This window comes from Malus domestica, chromosome 06 (genome assembly GCF_042453785.1).
Source record: "Malus domestica chromosome 06, GDT2T_hap1".
NCBI classification, from domain to species: Eukaryota; Viridiplantae; Streptophyta; class Magnoliopsida; order Rosales; family Rosaceae; genus Malus; species Malus domestica.
The window spans coordinates 30,458,324-30,476,460 of record NC_091666.1 but is presented as its reverse complement, the minus strand read 5'-3'; the positions used below and the strand labels follow the sequence as shown (position 1 = coordinate 30,476,460).

Below are 18,137 nucleotides of genomic sequence, written 5' to 3'. Positions count from 1 at the left end.
ATTTGTTAAATAAAAAATTTAATATATATATATATATATATATATATATATATAATTATTATAGTTTTTAGAAGTATAAAATTGTTAAATAAAAAGAAAAATAGTATAATTAACAACTCAAAAAATTTCGTGAACTGTAAATAAGAAAAAATAATCATCCTTTTTTCGCATTAATACAAATAATTCACAACAGGTTTTTAACTTGCGTCGAAATAGAGTGACATTGCGTCGAAATAGCCTAATATTGCGTCGGATCAAACCGACGTAACATGACAGTCTGTGTCGAAATAAGCGTCATTGCGTCGAAATAATCTTTGGTTGCGTCGGTTAAAACTGACGCCAACTGAATGAAAAAAACCGGGAAAAGTGCCGCCCAAAATATTTCAATTAAACCGACGTCGGTTAAAAGCGACAGGAAACAAGCTAAAAAAAAAGTATAACCCAATATTAAAAAAAAGGGTAAAAGACTGTTTACTACCCTCATGTTTCGTGGTTTTCAACATTTAGTACATCAATTTTTTTTCGTCTTAGAGTCATACCTAAAGTGTAAATTTTGGGATAGTCTCATACATCCGTTAAGTTTTCCGTTAGAAATTCTGTTAAGTGATGAGTTGGCGCCCACGTGGACAATGACTGGGCGCCACATGTCAATAAGGGTTCCACGTGGATATTAAAAATAATTAAAAATTAAACATTAAAAAAAAAAAAATTGTCTTCTTCCTCAACCCTCCCTCCCTTCTCCCTCCCTTCTCTCTGAGAGCACCCACCCAACCTCTGCACAACCTATGCACCTTTCACGTTCCACCGGCGCGACAACGCATGTCATCGAGTACCAACCCCACCACTGCCATTATCCTCCTCCGCCGACTCACCCCGGCAACCGACAAAATTATAAAATAAAATAAAAAAAGAAGAAGAAAAATAGAAAACCAGGCTACCGTCTTTCTCTCTTCATACCTTTCCCACCAGTAAACTCCATTGATGAACCCTCTAATCCAGTAAACCCCCACCTCTTAGTTTCTCATACCACTTTACAAAAACTAGATGAAAAACTCTATAATGGCAAAATAGAAAAAAGTCAAGATGATTCGCTCTTGAATTGAACCTTTTTCCTCTGCAAAATCCAAAAAAAGCAGCAATTGCATCTACCATGTATTCCCAGATTTATAATCAACCCATTGATTACTGAAGAACACTACAATCCAAGCTCCAAATCTGAAAACTTTTCAATTTCTAGGAAACATGGATCCCGATTCAGTGAAATCCACCCTCTAAAATCTAGCATTCCAAAATGTAATGACCGCAGCAGTCCGTAATCACCCCGGCAACCGAAGTCCCAGTTCAGCTTCTCCACCGCTGATCTCGTCCTCCTACTACCCCACTGCCCCCCACACAGCGGCCCCTCTGCCCACCGAATCCTCCACCGCCGGATTACTCGACTGCTCGTCCGACCCGATCTCCCCACCGGCTGGTTCAACTGGTTTATTCGGCTCCAAACCATTACCCGTACCCGCATATCTGGTTCCAGGTTCCTCGGGTTTCCGATTTGTCGTGTTCGAATCGTCAAACTATTGCCGTCGTGCACCAAGAAATCGGAAAGAAGGGAGGGTGTTCTCGGATTTTTCTACAGAGGGGAATGGGTGGGTGTGCACTCACCCACAACCACCTCTTCTTCCAGATCAGAGCCGCGCCATCTCTGTCGAACGTCGTCGCTCGCACGCCATATCTCTGTTGAATCGAATTCGGAAGTTTTGGATTTTGATTTTGATTTTGATTTAGGGTTTTAGTTTTCAGAAAGGGCGAAAGGCAGATGAAGAGAAGGGAGGGTAGGTGCAGAGAAGAGAAGGGAGAGAGAAGGGAAGGGGGGTTCGGGTTGGGGAAGACGATAGGGTTATTTTTTATTTTTTTTATTTAATTAATTATTTTAACAAAAAAAAAATTCCACGTGGACCCACGTGGCGCCCAGTTATTGTCCACATGGGCGCCACGTCACAGTTAACGGGATATTTAACAGTTTGACTAACGGATGTATGAGACTGTCCCAAAATTTACACTTTAGGTATGACTCTGAGACGAAAAAAAATTGATGTACTAAATGTTGAAAACCACGAAACATGAGGGTAGTAAACAGTCTTTTACCCTAAAAAAAATGTTTAACTTATATATAATACTTAATAAAAAACAGAAATATAATTTTATAATAAGATATCATAACATACGAAATGAAAGATAGTATAATTAATACATAAAATAATTAATATATTTATTCTCTGTCATCATCTGTTAGCTCATCGTCGACATTGGCATGATTAACGAACTCGGTAGGCAACGCTAATGATTCAAGAAAAGAGTCTCTTCCACGCCAACCCTTGTATGAAAATTTTCATTATCAAGAATTCGATCATCCAAATTTGGTATGGCATAATCATCAATAGCATCATTATCCTCTAGTACGTCAAACAAATCCCTCGGCTGAGTTCGAACAACTACGTGCCAATCTTTTTCAATTGTGTCCTCCACGTAAAATGCTTGTAATGCTTGTGATGCTAGTATGAAAGGATCCTCTTTAAATCCCAATTGATTGAAATTCACCATAGTAAATCCATATTGATCGGTCTTCATTCCTCGTGGACTTTCACTATTAACCCATTCGCACTTAAATAACATCACAGCTCGACCCCTATCTCCTGCCTCAGTAGGACCACAATATTTAACCTCGAACATATCGACAACTCTGCCATAACAATTCACTTGCCCAATTGCTCCAGGAACATTTGCAGGTACAAAGACACCACAATTTTGATTCTTATGCTTATCATCCACATATTTTATACGAAATCTAAACCCATGAACAATGTGACTTTTATATCTACTCACAACCCTACTAGGATAATTAGCTAGCCAATGCAAGTCTTGAGATATCAACGTGTCATTAGCATGATAACTTGAATTCATTTGTAATAAGTACGAAGATAAAAATTAACAGAATAACTATAACATGTTATAATTAAAATGCAAAACAATAAATAAATAATGTCATTATTATATCAACTCACATGTTGCTTGAACCATTCTGGAAATTCTTTCTTGCTTAGCTCCTTAATTTGTCGCATAGTTAACCTTTCTCGACGATGTTTAGTTTTCAAGAATTCCTCATGTTGGCTACACAATTATGTCCAAATTTAGATAATTAATTTTTCAAAGTTAAGAAAATCAATAAAACATTAAAACGTATGATTAAACGTTCTTACCTTCTAAATGGGTTCACTTCATCACAATTATTTAGAATGTATCTATGGCACTGATCAAGAGCATTTAGATCGAGCTCCACATGTTCTCTTGAACCCATATAACATCATTTGGAGTCAAAAATTGATAACCCACCAGACACTCCACGTCCAATACCATCTTCATTTCGGCCTCTACGGGTACGACGAGACTCGACACCTCTAAGATACATGGAACAGAAGGACAAACACACATCCACCAAATATCCTTCAGTAATAGAACCTTCAGGATGACCCTTATTACGAACATAGCGCTTCAACGTTTGCAAATACCTATAATTATAAACGAAACACAAACAATTATAATTATAAATTAAAGTTATGACTACAATTGTAAAAAATTTATAAAAAATTATTAATTACCGTTCAATTGGATACATCCATCTATAGGGAATAGGCCCTGCAAGAGCTGCTTCATCTGCCAAGTGAACTGGAAGGTGCACCATTATATCAAAAAATGCAGGAGGAAATATTTTTTCAAGTTGACATAATGTCAAGGCAATTCTTGAACTCAGTTCCTTGAATCCTTCCTCAGACTCCTTCTTACTTCACAACTGTCTGAAAATTGCACTCAACTCTAATAATACCATAGTAACAGCTTTAGGCAAAACCGGGCGTATTGCAAGCGGGAGTAACTGCTGCATTAAAACATGGCAATCATGACTTTTCAACCCATGTATTTTTCGTTCATTCACGTGCACACATCGCGATAAATTTGATGAATATCCATCGGGGACCCGAATAGTAAACAACACATTACAAAACACAGTTTTTTCTTCTCTTTTCAACGTGAACAAAGCTGGAGGTAGAAATGTTCTATTTCCTTCTCTACGTGGGTGTTGACTACGTCTTATGTTCAAGACTTCAAGATCTGCACGTGCAGCCAATCCATCTTTAGACTTTTCTATACCTAGCAATGTTCCCACCACACTGTCACATATATTCTTCTCGATATGCATAACATCAAGATTGTGTCTAATCAACAGATGCCTCCAATAAGGTAGTTCATAAAAAATAGATTTCTTCTTCCACTAACTGTTACCACTTGTACTGCTCGAAGTTCTTTTTCTGCGTTGCCCTACTGAAGGATTTTTCTTTGGTTTTCCAAAAGTAAATCTCAATGTACAAAGTTCTTCGAGACATTGTAAACCAGTCCACTGCCTTGGTGCACTACGATGCTCTCGATGACCATTAAAAGCTGTGGTTTGCCTTCGAAACCTATGATTATCTTCAAGAAAGCGTCGATGCCCCATATAACAAATTTTACGACTCGCCGGCAAGTAAATAGATTCTTTATCATGCATGCAATGTGGACAAGCTTTATAGCCATGTGTACTCCATCTTGACAACATTCCATAAGCCAGAAAATCACTTATAGTCCATAAGACAGCAGCCTTCATCGTAAAACTTTGGTTGGAATACGCATCATAAGTTGGAGTGCCGACCTCCCACAACTCATTCAACTCGTCAATCAGTGGACGCATGTATACATCAATCTCTTTACCAGGATTGCGCGGTCCTGGTATTAAAAAAGACAACAACAAATTTGGTTGTTTCATGCACATCCAAGGTGGCAAATTGTAAACAGAAAGCGCCACAAGCCATGTGCTATGGTCATTCCTCATTTTTCCAAAAGGATTAAATCCATCACTGGCCAACCCTAATCGGACATTTCGAATTTCTAACGCAAAATCTGGATATAAATTATCCAAATGCTTCCATGCTGGAGAATCTGAAGGATGTCTCATAAACTCATCTTTAGGACATTCAATTGCATGCCACCTCATATGTTCAGCCGTATGCTTCGACATAAAAAATCGTTGCAATCGTGGTTTTAAAGGAAAATACCACATAACCTTAGCTGCAATCTTTTTTCTCGACCTATCCACTGCGTTGGTAATTTTATATCTTGATTCATCACAAACCGAGCACACGGTCAAATCTGAAGTATCTTTCCAATAGATCATGCAATCATTGGGACATGCATCAATTTTCACATACGTCAGACCCAAGTCATTTATAAGTTTTTTTGCCTTATAACAAGATTCAGGCAAACAATCCCCTTCAGGCAACATTCTTTTAATTAACTCCAGTAAAGTTGTGAATATCTCGTCTGGCATTCCTGCTAAACTAAGATGCCAGTTTACGAGTTTACGAGGGTAAAATATTACGCTGACACTAAGATGCCTACAATCTTGCAATCCCTATCATGTAGGCATAACTATTAGAATTTTCAATTTCTATCTTTCAACCCTCGAACTCTATCACGATTGCAATCTTTTAATTTTCAACACCTATTATAGTAAAAACAAATTAAAATAACAACAAAAAGTTATCAAAAGTATACTCATCTAACCCATTCTAGTAAATAACAACCAAAAGTTATCAAAATAACAATAAATTAAAATAACAATTATAGTGCAAAAGTTATATTTAATATTGTTAATTTAACATAAATGCTTATTATTCATTCCATTTTCTCATAACAATTCAAATTGTAAAAAAATTTAATTTAACATAATATATTCTTATATTACTAAAAATGATAAGTTTATGTTATATTAATATTGTTAATTTAACATAAATGCTTATAAATATTATTCATTTCATTTTCTCATAACCATTCAAATTGCAAAAAAAAATTATTTAACATAATATATTTTTATATTACTAATTATTATAAGTTTATGTTATATTTAATATTGTTAATTTAACATAAATGCTTATAAATATTATTCATTTCATTTTCTCATAACCATTCAAATTGAAAAAAATAATAATTTAACATTGAAATAATATTACTAAATATTATAAGTTTATGTTATATTTAATATTGTTAATTTAACATAAATGCTTATAAATATTATTCAATCCATTTTCTCATAAAAATTCAAATTGCAAAAAAAAATTATTTAACATAATATATTCTTATATTACTAAATATTATAAGTTTATGTTAGATTTAATATTTTTAATTTAACATAAATGCTTATAAATATTATTCATTCCATTTTCTCATAACAATTCAAATTGCAAAAAAAAAAAATTAATTTAACATAATATATTCTTATATTACTAAGTATTATAATTTTATGTTATATTTAATATTGTTAATTTAACATAAATGCTTATAAATATTATTCATTCCATTTTCTCATAACAATTCAAATTATTCTCATCTAATCCATTCTAGTAAATAACAACAAAAAATTATCAAAATAACAACAAATTAAAATAACAATTAGAGTGCAAAAAAAATTAATTTAACATAATATATTCTTATATTACTCAATATTATAAGTTTATGTTATATTTAATATTGTTAATTTCGTTTATAAATGCTTATAAATATTATTCATTCCATTTTCTCATAACAATTCAAATTATTCTCATCTAATCCATTCTAGTAAATAACAACAAAAAATTATCAAAATAACAACAAATTAAAATAACAATTAGAGTGCAAAACAAATTAATTTAACATAATATATTCTTAAATTACTCAATATTATAAGTTTATGTTAGATTTAATGTTGTTAATTTAACATAAATGCTTATAAATAATATTCATTTCATTTTCTCATAACAATTAAAGTGACAAAAGTAATTAATTCGCCTAAATATTAATTAATTTAACAAAAATAGTAGAAATTTATCTAACTACTTAAATTAAAATTTTTAAATAAATAAACTTGTGTATTATACAATTAAAAAATTAAAGAATTTAGTGATAGAAACCTGAATTATAGAAGAATTTCGTCGTCGATCAATTCTTTATGTACTCAACCAACTCAAATAAATTCCCTACAAAAATAAATTGTATCTAAAAATTAAACATAAAACATACCTTTGTGAAGAATGAACTTGCAAGCAAGAAAAACTGGTGAAAGAGAGAATAAAAATATTACAAGCAAGAAAAACTTACCCTTGTGAAGAATGAACTTGCAAGAACTCGGGAATAAGAAATTGCAATGGTGAAAGAGAGAACCAGAAGGCTTCGTAAATCGTGAGAATGAGATAAATGCAAGAGAAGAAGAAGAAAACACAGGGGAGGGTGTATAAAGACTATCAATCTGTCGCTTACAACTGACACCGGGTTTCAAAATACTTAAAAAAATAAAATATATGTCGCTCAGAACCGACGCAGGATTTAAAATATATAAAATCAACAATTAGTGTCGCTTCTATATGCGACACGCATACTTTATGTCGCTTAAAAGCGACACTGTTTTATTTAAAGCGACGCCAGTATTTAAAATTATTAAAATGTGTGTCGGTTATAAGCGACATTAACTATTTACGTCGGTTTAAAAGCGACGCAGGCTTTGTAAATCCGACGTCATATTCAGTAGGTGTCGCAACTTTCTTGTGCGCCACTATATTATATTAAACTGACGCAACAACTGACACTATAAGACCCTTTTGTAGTAGTGGTTATTGGGATATGGGTAAAAAGTTGTTCATTTTTTTAATATTCACGTTGCCCATATTGACACGTGGTGCCTAGTTATCGTTCACATAAGCGCCATGTCACCAGTTAACAGCTAACTTAACAGCAACATTAACGGATGTATAAGACTGTCCCAAAATTAACATTTCAGGTACCACTTTGGGATGAAAAAAAACTTTATGTACCAAATGTTGAAAACCAAGAAACTTTAGAGTAGTAAACTGAGATTAACCCTAGATAAAATATTAAACATGATCGTAATTAGAATCCCAAAAAGGTATGCATACATGTGCATCCCATATGATTTATGATAACTTCGTAATTTTCCGTTATTTCGTTCATTCTTATAAGCATTAGTCTAAGCTAGGCATATGTAGCAAATTCTTTTTCCAATGTATAAATGGAAACCAACAAATATTTATATACTTTATAAAAGAAAAGACCCACTCACCTGAGTCCGCACTACAACTCATCGAGGCGTTACGAACGATCGTCACCTAGAACAAATTTCAAATCACGTCTCAAAATTCTTATTGATAGAACACATAATTTACATAAAACACATCCCCAAGGATGTTCTAGAATGATTTGTAACCCATTAACCAAAAGCAATCGTTGGTCAAAGGTCGACGATAGGGTCCACAACCCTACGTAACTCAATTCGAAAGATCCGCACCTCGGATTTCTGATCTGTAACTTCCCAAGAGTTTCAATAAGCTTCTAGAACAACATCCTAAAGTTTCAGAACGATCTAACGGTCGGATCTCCGCCAAATGTTAGAAGTGGGTTGCTATCCACATTTGTTTTACAAACTTAGAAATTCAATTTAGGAAGATCCGTAAGTCAAATTCTCAATCGATCAGTTTCTATAGTCCTCAAATATTATGTACTATAACGTATTAAGGTTGGGTGACGATCCAATGGTCGGATCGTCGAATCATAAAATGGTCAAGTGGCGTAGCATTCTATTCTAGGTTCAAACTATCAAACTATAACAAACAGTGATCAAATTGAAATAAAAACATCGGATTTTAGATCCCTAATATATTATAATAATCATAGATTGTAATTGATGTTGTTTTGATATAATTTGATCAAGTGTTGGTTAGTTTATATATAGACACACTTTAGTTTCATTAACTGATATGAAAATATTGTTTAATGCATAGTTTATATATTAATTTGACCTCAGTGTATTTATTTTAAACTCTCACATTATCTATAAATATTGTATTAATTTTTAAAAAATAATATAAATATTGTTTAATGCTTATTTTACAATAAAATAAATTTATTTACATCCATCTAGGCTCCTGCCTAAATCTCGCATAGGTGCCTAACTGTTAGGCCTCAGTCCGCTGTCTGACTAGCGCCTAACGTTTTTTAAAATCTAATCATAATCACTTTAAGCTTCTTACATGGCTTTGATATTACCGCTTACAACCACTTTGGTGAAAAGACTGTTTTTTGTTATGAATATTGACTCAAAACTTTGCACTTTCCAATGTGAAAGCAACCACTTCGATTGAACCTTGCACTCTTTTGCATTTCGCCCCTCCCCTCGGTAAATCCTGGCTTCGCCATTGCGGATGGGTGGAGATTTATCAATATATTGGGAATATAGCTCAGTACACTAAGGTTATCTCCAACCGAATGTTAGTCAGAGGGCTCGTTTTAGCCCTCTGGCTCTCCAAGAAATTAATATTTGGGAGGTTTTTGAAATAGATGCCTAGGTTTAAAATTTTGAATTTAAACATTTATGCCTTTTAGAGTTTTGATTAAACATTTTCCTACAATTTAGGTGCACATGGATTAGAAGTAGCATTTTTTATAATTTAAATTACCCAACTTGCCATTAGATACATATACCTTTTAATTCCTAGATAATACATCAAAACTCCCTAAAATCTTGTAGATAAATATTGTAGAATTTAATTCCAATGAGAAGTCTTTCAAAATGCCCATGAATGCGACTTGCCATTATATTTATTATACCTTTTAATTTTCTTAGATAATATCTCCAAACTCCTAAAATCTTGTAGATAAATATTGTAGTATTCAATTTTAATAAAAAGTCTTTCAAATTACACATGAAACGTAGATTTCTTCTTGGTACATATTTGATACGTTAGTTAATATATCTTCTTGGTACATATTTGGTATGTTTGTTTTCTTTTTTGTATGTATTTGGTACATTTATATTTATTTAAAAAAAAACATATTTGGTACATATATTTCCTCTTGATTAAACATATATTTCTACTTGGTACATATTTGATACGTTACTTTATACATGTTCTTGGTACGTATTTGGGACGTTCATATTTCTTTTTTGTATGTATTTGGTACATTTATATATTATTTTGGTACGTTTATATTTATTTAAAAAAAAACATATTTGGTACGTTACTTTATATATCTTCTTGGTACGTATTCGGTATATTTAAATATATTATCTGAACATACTAGCCTCAAGCCTCTGAAAATAGAGAATACGTCTAATTATCTCACATGATATCAATATAAAATAGTGAAAACAACCACTAATTGAAATGGATAAGTCCATTCAAAATTCAAAAATGAGGATCACAGAATTCTAACGTGGGAGAATAAACCATACATCTCAAATGTGGGAGAAGAAATTGGCTTCCTAAAAAAAAAAAGGCCACGTACAAAAATATATCAACCTAAAAGGATATATATGGAATTTAATAATTAACATTTTAAATTTAAAAAACACAATAATTATAAAAATGCTGGCATGACTATTGTTTAGGTGTACTAATCAAATTTCAAAATAGAACCAATGTTTAGTCTAAAGAGTATTAGAAGAGTGCAGGGGATTCTAATTTTTGCTTAATACAGTGTCGGACCATATTTCTTAGGCCATCTCCAATCGAAGGATTCAGAGGGCTAGAGGGTCGCAAATAGCCAAAAAACAGTCTCCAATCGAGGGCCAGACCAAATGGCTCGTGGGCCCCACTAGACAAAAAAGGGCCAACCGGCCAACCCAAAGCTGCTAGCTAGCCGACCCCGAGCCGGGCCACATGCTGAGGTCATATTTGATTTTCTTTTCTTTTTCTTACATTTATTTTATTTTTTTTTACAAAATTTAAAAATTCTATTTTTTTCCTATAACTTCCCAAGTCATTAAACAACATTAAATAATATTAAACAACATAAAAAAAATTTAACAACATTTTTAAAAATAGTTAACAACATGAAAATTATTAACAATCCATAACATAAAATTATTGAGGTAATTTAATTTAAGTAACCATAGTAGTTCAATTAAAATAATAAAATATGTTTGGCCCTCGGCTGGAGATAGTTTTTTTTGACAGGACTATGTTTGGCCTATGGCTGTCTGGCCCCTTTGTTGGAGATGGTAAGAAATATGGCACTTCATTGTTCATTAAAATATTAATTTATTGGAGGGTCAGATGGCTCGTTTTAGCTCTCTGGCCCTCAAAGATATTAATATTTTAATGAATAGTACATGACCATATTTGCCTCCATCTCAAACTGAGGGCCATAGGGCTCGTTTTAGCAATGTAACAAAAAACTGTCTCCAACCGAGGGCCAATGGGTTATAGGGCCAAACATAATTTATTATTTAAATTTAAAAACTACAAATTAAATTCATAAAAAAAAAAGAAAAATTGGCCCAAAAAAAAAATTGAATCTAACGGTAACTAGCCGTTGTATTTGAAATTTTGGCCTACCATGTTGGATATAACCGACAGGAATAAGTACAATGCTGTCGAATATAATCAACAGGAATAATGAAAATTCTGGCCCGACCTAGGGCTGGCTGGCTGGCTAGCTACTTTGGGCCAGCTGGTTGGCCCTTTAACCCTTTTTTTGTCTAGTAGGGCCCACGAGCCCTTTGGCATAGCCCTCGGTTGGAGACAGTTTTCGTGTTATTTTCGGTCCTTTGGCCCTCTGGACCCTTCAATTGGAGATGGTAAGAAACTACAACAACTTCAATTTAAAAACTACAACAACTTAAATTTAATATCTAAAATCATCATTATATTCATCATCCGCCATTGTAGGAGTATAGTCGGAGGTAAACAACTGCCGCCGAGTCATAATTTCTTTTTTTTTTCCTATCAAAATAGGCCTTACTCATTGGAGTGTAATTCGAAGTGTTCATTTCCATATTCTTATCATCCATCTCTTCTTGTATTTGTTTGGCCCGTTCTTCATGCCTATGATTCCTTTCTTCTATAGCAAAGGCATTTTGCTTCGCCATTAATCGCAATGAGGCCGCCATTTCTTGTTGAGCGGCGTAATCATCTGTTGCCTTGCCATTTTCCTTCAACTTTCAGGCCTTGTTTCGTCCCATAGCCCTAGGTATGGACCTTCACCCAAAGACGAATTTTCTACCCTTGTTTGTTGAATGGTAGGAGATCCATCTTCATCCATATCTACAGCTGAGGATGTAGTTCCGAACACCGACGTAGCACCTACTCTATGTTGAGGCGGATATTCAAATAACACCCACCCTTTACAAATTTCCCAACAACCGTGAAACTGAAAGGGTTTCGAGCTGCCCTCCATATACAATTCCTCTGCTTGGCGTACCTAGAAAATATAATTACAAAATTTAAAGGAAATTAATTTATGAAATTAAATGTAATATAATTAAATATAATTACAAAAATCAAGGAAATTAATTTATGAAATTAAATGTAATATATTTAAATATTTAAAATAAATTGTGAAAACACTTACTTCGTCGTAGTAATTAGTGCTACTTTCATGTCTACTTGCAACTGCTAATAGTGCTTGATGTCATTTGTTCAAACTTGGCTGAAGATGTTTCTTCCATCTTGAAGAACAACTCTCGTGGTTTCAGGTATTCGGCGGAGTGGTGCATTCGTAGAACTCTAGGTAGTTTTTGGACACACGAGTCCAAACACCTTTACTTATTTGAGAACTCCCCCTCACACTATCTTCCGACACTCATCTATAAGCCCTGCAAAAAGCTTCATCTTCTTTTCGGGTCCAAGCCCTACCTTTCATTGCAAATGAGGCAATTTGAAAATTATTGAAAAAATTGAAGGAAATATTATTGGAAGAGGCAAGAAAATATGAGAATTGAAATGGTGTAGGAATGGTGAAAATTTTGTGGTGAATGGTGTAGGAAAAATTGAAGGAAATATTATAGGAAAAAATGAAATTTTTTTTAGAAATTTTTAAAAATATTTTGGCCCCCAAAAAAAATAAAATAAAAAACGAACGGTAACGGATGTCAGCTAGCCGTTGAGGTTTGAATGAGAGCCCGGCCCAGGGCATGCTGGCTGGCTGCTTTGGGTCGGTCGATTGGCCCTTTGGGCCTTTTTTGTCCAGTGGGGCCCACAAGCCCTTTGGCTTGACCCTCGGTTAGAAACGGTTTTTAGGCTATTTTCAGCCCTTTGAACCTTCGGTTAGAGATGGCCTAAGTACTCCAACTAATTATATTATTATATTTAGTATGCTATGTTCTTGACGCACTTAAAAAGTTTCTCTAGATGGTACGTAGAATGTGGCACATATATACCAGCAAAGATTTTGTTCCTTCCTTCCTTCAGATCATATTGATCTTTATTCTTCTATATATCTTTTGATTTAGGATCTCAATCTCTTCTTTATAAATATATGTCTACCTCCTTTATTTATCTCACCCCCTTTTCGCTCCTTTTTCTTGTTGCAACTCTCTTTTTCCTTTGTGTTTGTGCATGGCTTGTTTATATTACATTTTATTATGTAATGTCAAGGTGCCCTAGCTCAGCATGCATATAAAATAATTAGGCAATATGATATGTTATGAGATTTGAGTATAAATACAAAGCAAAACATCTCCAATGTACGTACATGAACTTTAAAATTTGAGACCCAAATTTGCATTTTAAATGAGATTTGAGTTCAAGTTGACGCTCATGCCAACTAGGAAAAATGTTATTCAACCAAAAAAATTAAGATTTGAGTTTTGAGTCTAATAACCTCCGATGCACATAACCAAATTGTTAAAACCAAATATAAGTTTTGAGTCCAGCATTTTCTCCTCCAATGCAAAGACCCAAATTTGGGTCTCACTTCGCCTCAAAACCCAAACATGAGTTTTAAGTCCCATATGCATTGGAGGTGTTTTGCCTTATGCTCTTATACGTAATACACACATTCAATTTTACCTACCACACACTCTCAATTTTCAACTGTTCAAATGATTTAAAGAAAATCAATGGACAAAAATCAATATCTATCTATGATTGCCCGGTTTGGATGAAAGCATGAATTCAAACTCAATTAAGTATTAAGATTTAAGAGCCAAACTTAGCTAGCTAACTGGATTAATGATTCGTGTGAACTCAAAGCATTTGTCTGTTAAAAATTAAAAGCAAAATAAAAGCCGACATTGAACGAACAAACTCCCAAACTTTAACCATATATATAAAACAATGAAATCACCGAACCAAAAAGCTTCTGAATTACCACAATAAATCTCAGTGTAACATGGAAGACAAAACAGTGTCATCAGTCCTTAATTAATCCGCAATTGTCCATGTCATGTCGTTCTCGAATATCCAGTGGCAGACTTCAATTTTTCCCGGACTGGACCCCAGTGCCACGAATGCACCATGTCCGGGACTCCACGATGACGTGTCAATGTGACAAATGGCAACACCGTGGTTGATCTTGCTCTTACTCTCCACATCAAGGATATCAGCCTCATAAACCCTAACCCTAGGCACCGAGTGGCAGTAATACAGTAAGTAGGGATACAAACTTTGATGACACGAAACCGATTTGGTTATATTTCCGCCGTTGATTCCGCTGACCGCTCCGATCATCACCTTCCGCTTTGACCCGCTCACATTTTCCGTGGTCCGGACCACCACATTACGGTCGAGGACCAAGACTGCAAAATCGATCATGTCCTCGACCGACGCCACGCACCGCTTGGTTTCGCCCGGGCTCGGATCCCTCTCACATTCGGCCAGCGCGTTCGTCAGCACGCGCTCCATGGCAGAGTTCTCCGGTGCGTGAAATATCTCCTTAATCTCCGACATCCTCAACGTCGAAAAAGGTAATTTCGACAAAATCCCCCGCGGTAAAAACGACCTTTCCGGCATTCGGTCCCTAATATCCGGCATCACCATTACATTCCCCTGCCTCAACATGGATTCTCTGAAGAACTTGCCGGGCTCAACCCACCTATTTACAGCACTGCCACTAGACTCCTTTTCAGTCGAATGGGTTCCTACGCTGCTCAAATCGTTATACTCTGCAAAAGTGACGCCATTTTTGGCATACTCTTTGAAACTCCGACCCAAACCGTACGTTTTGAACCCGACGGTGGTCCGACCCTTCGACCCGGCTCCGTACTCTTTGAACGAGTCGTTTCCAGGGTTGAACGATTTCCCGTAATTCGAGAATCTCACTTTCCCGGAATTCGAATTTCTCGCGTACGACTGAAACATATCGTCGCCGACAGTTGCCCAGCTCCGGTAATTGGAGAACCCATTGAGCCCGGCATTCCCGCCGGCGCCGTAGCTCTTGAAATTGTTATGTGGGTTATTACTGGATTGCCCATACCCTGTAAACGAATCGTTTTGGCCGTTCCCGGACTCTCCGTAACCCGTGAAACCCGACCCTATTATGTTCGAACCTTCAGCGTACCTGGTGAACTGGTTCGGGTTAGAATTGCCTGATTTTCCGTATCTGGCGAAAGATTCAGAGCCCGAGTTGGTGTCGTGGCCGTACGCGGTGAAGGAGAGACGGTGGTCGTTGGCGTTCGAGACGTAGGATGTGAATCCGAGGCTATGGACGTTGACTCGGTCGTCGTAGCTGGTGAACTCGCCCGAACCGCCGCCCGAGTCGGCGCCGTAACTTGTGAAGTTGGCGTTTGCGACGTTGGCATCCTGGGCGTAGGACGTGAACTTCTCCAAGTGCGAGTGGGAGCCCTTGCTGTACTTCTTGAACGAGTCGCGGGGCGAGTTCAACTCTTCCGAGTAGTTCTTGAACGAGTCGACTCCACCGAGTTGGGAGGAGCCGTAGTTGGCGAAGTTCTTGTCGGCGTAGACGGCGAAGTTTGCTATTTTGGGGTGGCGGGTGGCGATGTCTTGTTGGTGAGTTTCGGCGGAGGAGTCGAAGGAGCAGCAGAGGTTGGCTAGGGAGCAGAAGGAGGTGAAGTGGGAGGAGAGTGAGTTTTGAGAGGCGACTTTGGTGAGAATCGTTGAGTTGACTGGGTCGAGTTGGGAGGCTTTGGCGAAGAGGAAGGCAGGTTTTGGGAGGTTGTTGGAAATGTGGATGTCCCAATAGCGGTTGAGTGAGGCTTTGGGAGTGAAAGGGTTGTTTGTAGTTTCATTGCTTGTGCTCGCTACTGAGACCTGCATGCACATGCAAAAATGAAGTTAATTAGGGTTTGGAAGATATATGTATGTGTGTGTATATAAATTTGCATGAACATGCATTATAAACTGTAAGTGAAATATGAATTTTGTTGTTTGCAATAGTTTTCTTACCTGGAAAAGCGAGAATAATAAGAAAAACAAGAGGAAGATTTTCATGTTGTGGAGGGAAGAGAGAGAGAGAGGAGTGAGAATAGGGTTTTTCAATGAATATATAGCTGAAGACGTACTACAGTGGCTTTGCTTTTTCTGAGTGCTATATGCTTTGCCTTGGGCAAACTTTTGCTTTATTACAAAAGCACTTATGCATATAGAACTGGACACATATCCAGTAATGTATAAGTCTGTACTCTGCAGATAAAGAAATGGTAAATGTGACATTATTAATTTGAAATTTGGAATTTTAACAAAAAACTTTTGGTACTGTTTATTTTAACAAAAAATAATATTTTTCATTAAAATGTCAATCCTGATACTATTTGTTTTAGGGAACTTTAATGAAAAGCTCTCGGTACTGTTCATTTTAACGAAAAACCATATTTTTACACTAAAAAGTCAATCATGGTACTATTCATTTTACCCTTTATTTTGTCCTTATCGTTAAAACTCAAAGTTTTCAATCCCTTTTCATTAGTTTTCCTTTTATTTTACCTTTTATTTTATCCTTATCATTAAAATTCAAAATTTTCAAACTATTTTCATTAGTTTTTCTTTTGAAATTTTGAATAAGCATATTATATGGAAAAGTACAAAGCACATATTAAGTAGAATTGTTGGTCTTTCTTTTGGGAACAGCTCTCAAATATCACTAGGGGAGTGATTCCCAATTTCTCATTTTGTGTACTCACTTTCTTGTTTTTTTATTATTATTTTATTTGAACAAGCACTTTCTTTATTTTTGTCTGTTGCTTTATTAATGTTAGAAAAATAAAATTAAAGTAAAAAAGAGAAGGAAAACTCTAGGGGAAGAGGGGAGGAGAAAACCCCTCATTGTTGTTGTTCATATTTTTCGTAATAATAACTAGTTTCTTGTGGGATTTAATTTGAGTCTTTGCCAGTTTTCAATTCACAATCACTTATTTTTTGTTCTGACAAAAAAAAAATAAAAAAATCACCTCCTTGCTCATCCCTCATTTTCATCATTCTCCAAAAATGCTTTCTCTAAATTTCCACCTCAAAGTTGAAGGACTTCATTATGATTTGCCTTTGTGATTTTGGCCAACCCTGCTTGATGATGAGTCTTAGTTGCTATTAGCGGAGGACGCACTTATATGACATGGGTACATTGTCACATAACATCTCATGCAAAATGAAACACATATTGGACAAAAGTTAACAACTTACACATGTCTTTATTTCATTAGCATGGGACGCCACAATGGTGTACTTGTGCCATGTAATTAATTGTTCTTTTATTAGTGACTCTTATCCGCTATTATGCGTAGCTGAATCATTGGAGATTGATCTTCTTCTTATCCATCATTATTCAACAAGTTCTTCTTGCCTAGGTCCAGTGTTTAAAATATCAACAAAATTGTCGCTATTTTTGTTGAAATATCTGAAAGTCAAAGATCGATATGGAAAGAGGAGATGAAATTTCAACCTATATCGGCGAAACAAAAAGATCAATGAATATCGATGATATTTACCGATTCAATACACAAAGTTTTGCTTGAACCTATTGCAGATTCTAAACTTTTAATTTTTTTTTGAGAAATTTTTCTCTAATTTTGTCTAAATCTGAACGAATTTACCCATTGCAGATTTTCAGAATTTTCGTTAAAGGCAACAGATATCGATATATCCATCGATAATTCTAAAAATTTGCATGTCACTATTTCAACCTATATTGCTATTTTAAACACTGCCTTAGATCCGGTGGAATCTATGGTGGTGTTGACACACCCCGACCAAGATCAAGGCATGCTGACTATCACGTGAGAGTGACGTAGCCATGTGCACAGTATGGAAGCAATAAAGGTAATAATTATACGAATAATT

At 35.3% G+C, this 18,137-nt stretch overlaps 1 protein-coding gene across 1 annotated transcript; it reads right to left on the bottom strand.

The window, feature by feature from the left end:
• Positions 1 to 14,140: 14,140 nt before the first annotated feature.
• On the bottom strand, positions 14,141 to 16,339 carry LOC103437732 (polygalacturonase 1 beta-like protein 3). The gene is made up of 2 exons (XM_008376227.4): positions 16,251 to 16,339; positions 14,141 to 16,115 (listed from the first exon to the last, which is right to left on the bottom strand). Exons 1-2 carry the CDS (start codon positions 16,293 to 16,295, stop codon positions 14,271 to 14,273), a joined length of 1,890 nt encoding a protein of 629 aa, XP_008374449.2. The 5' UTR covers positions 16,296 to 16,339; the 3' UTR covers positions 14,141 to 14,270.
• Positions 16,340 to 18,137: the final 1,798 nt, after the last annotated feature.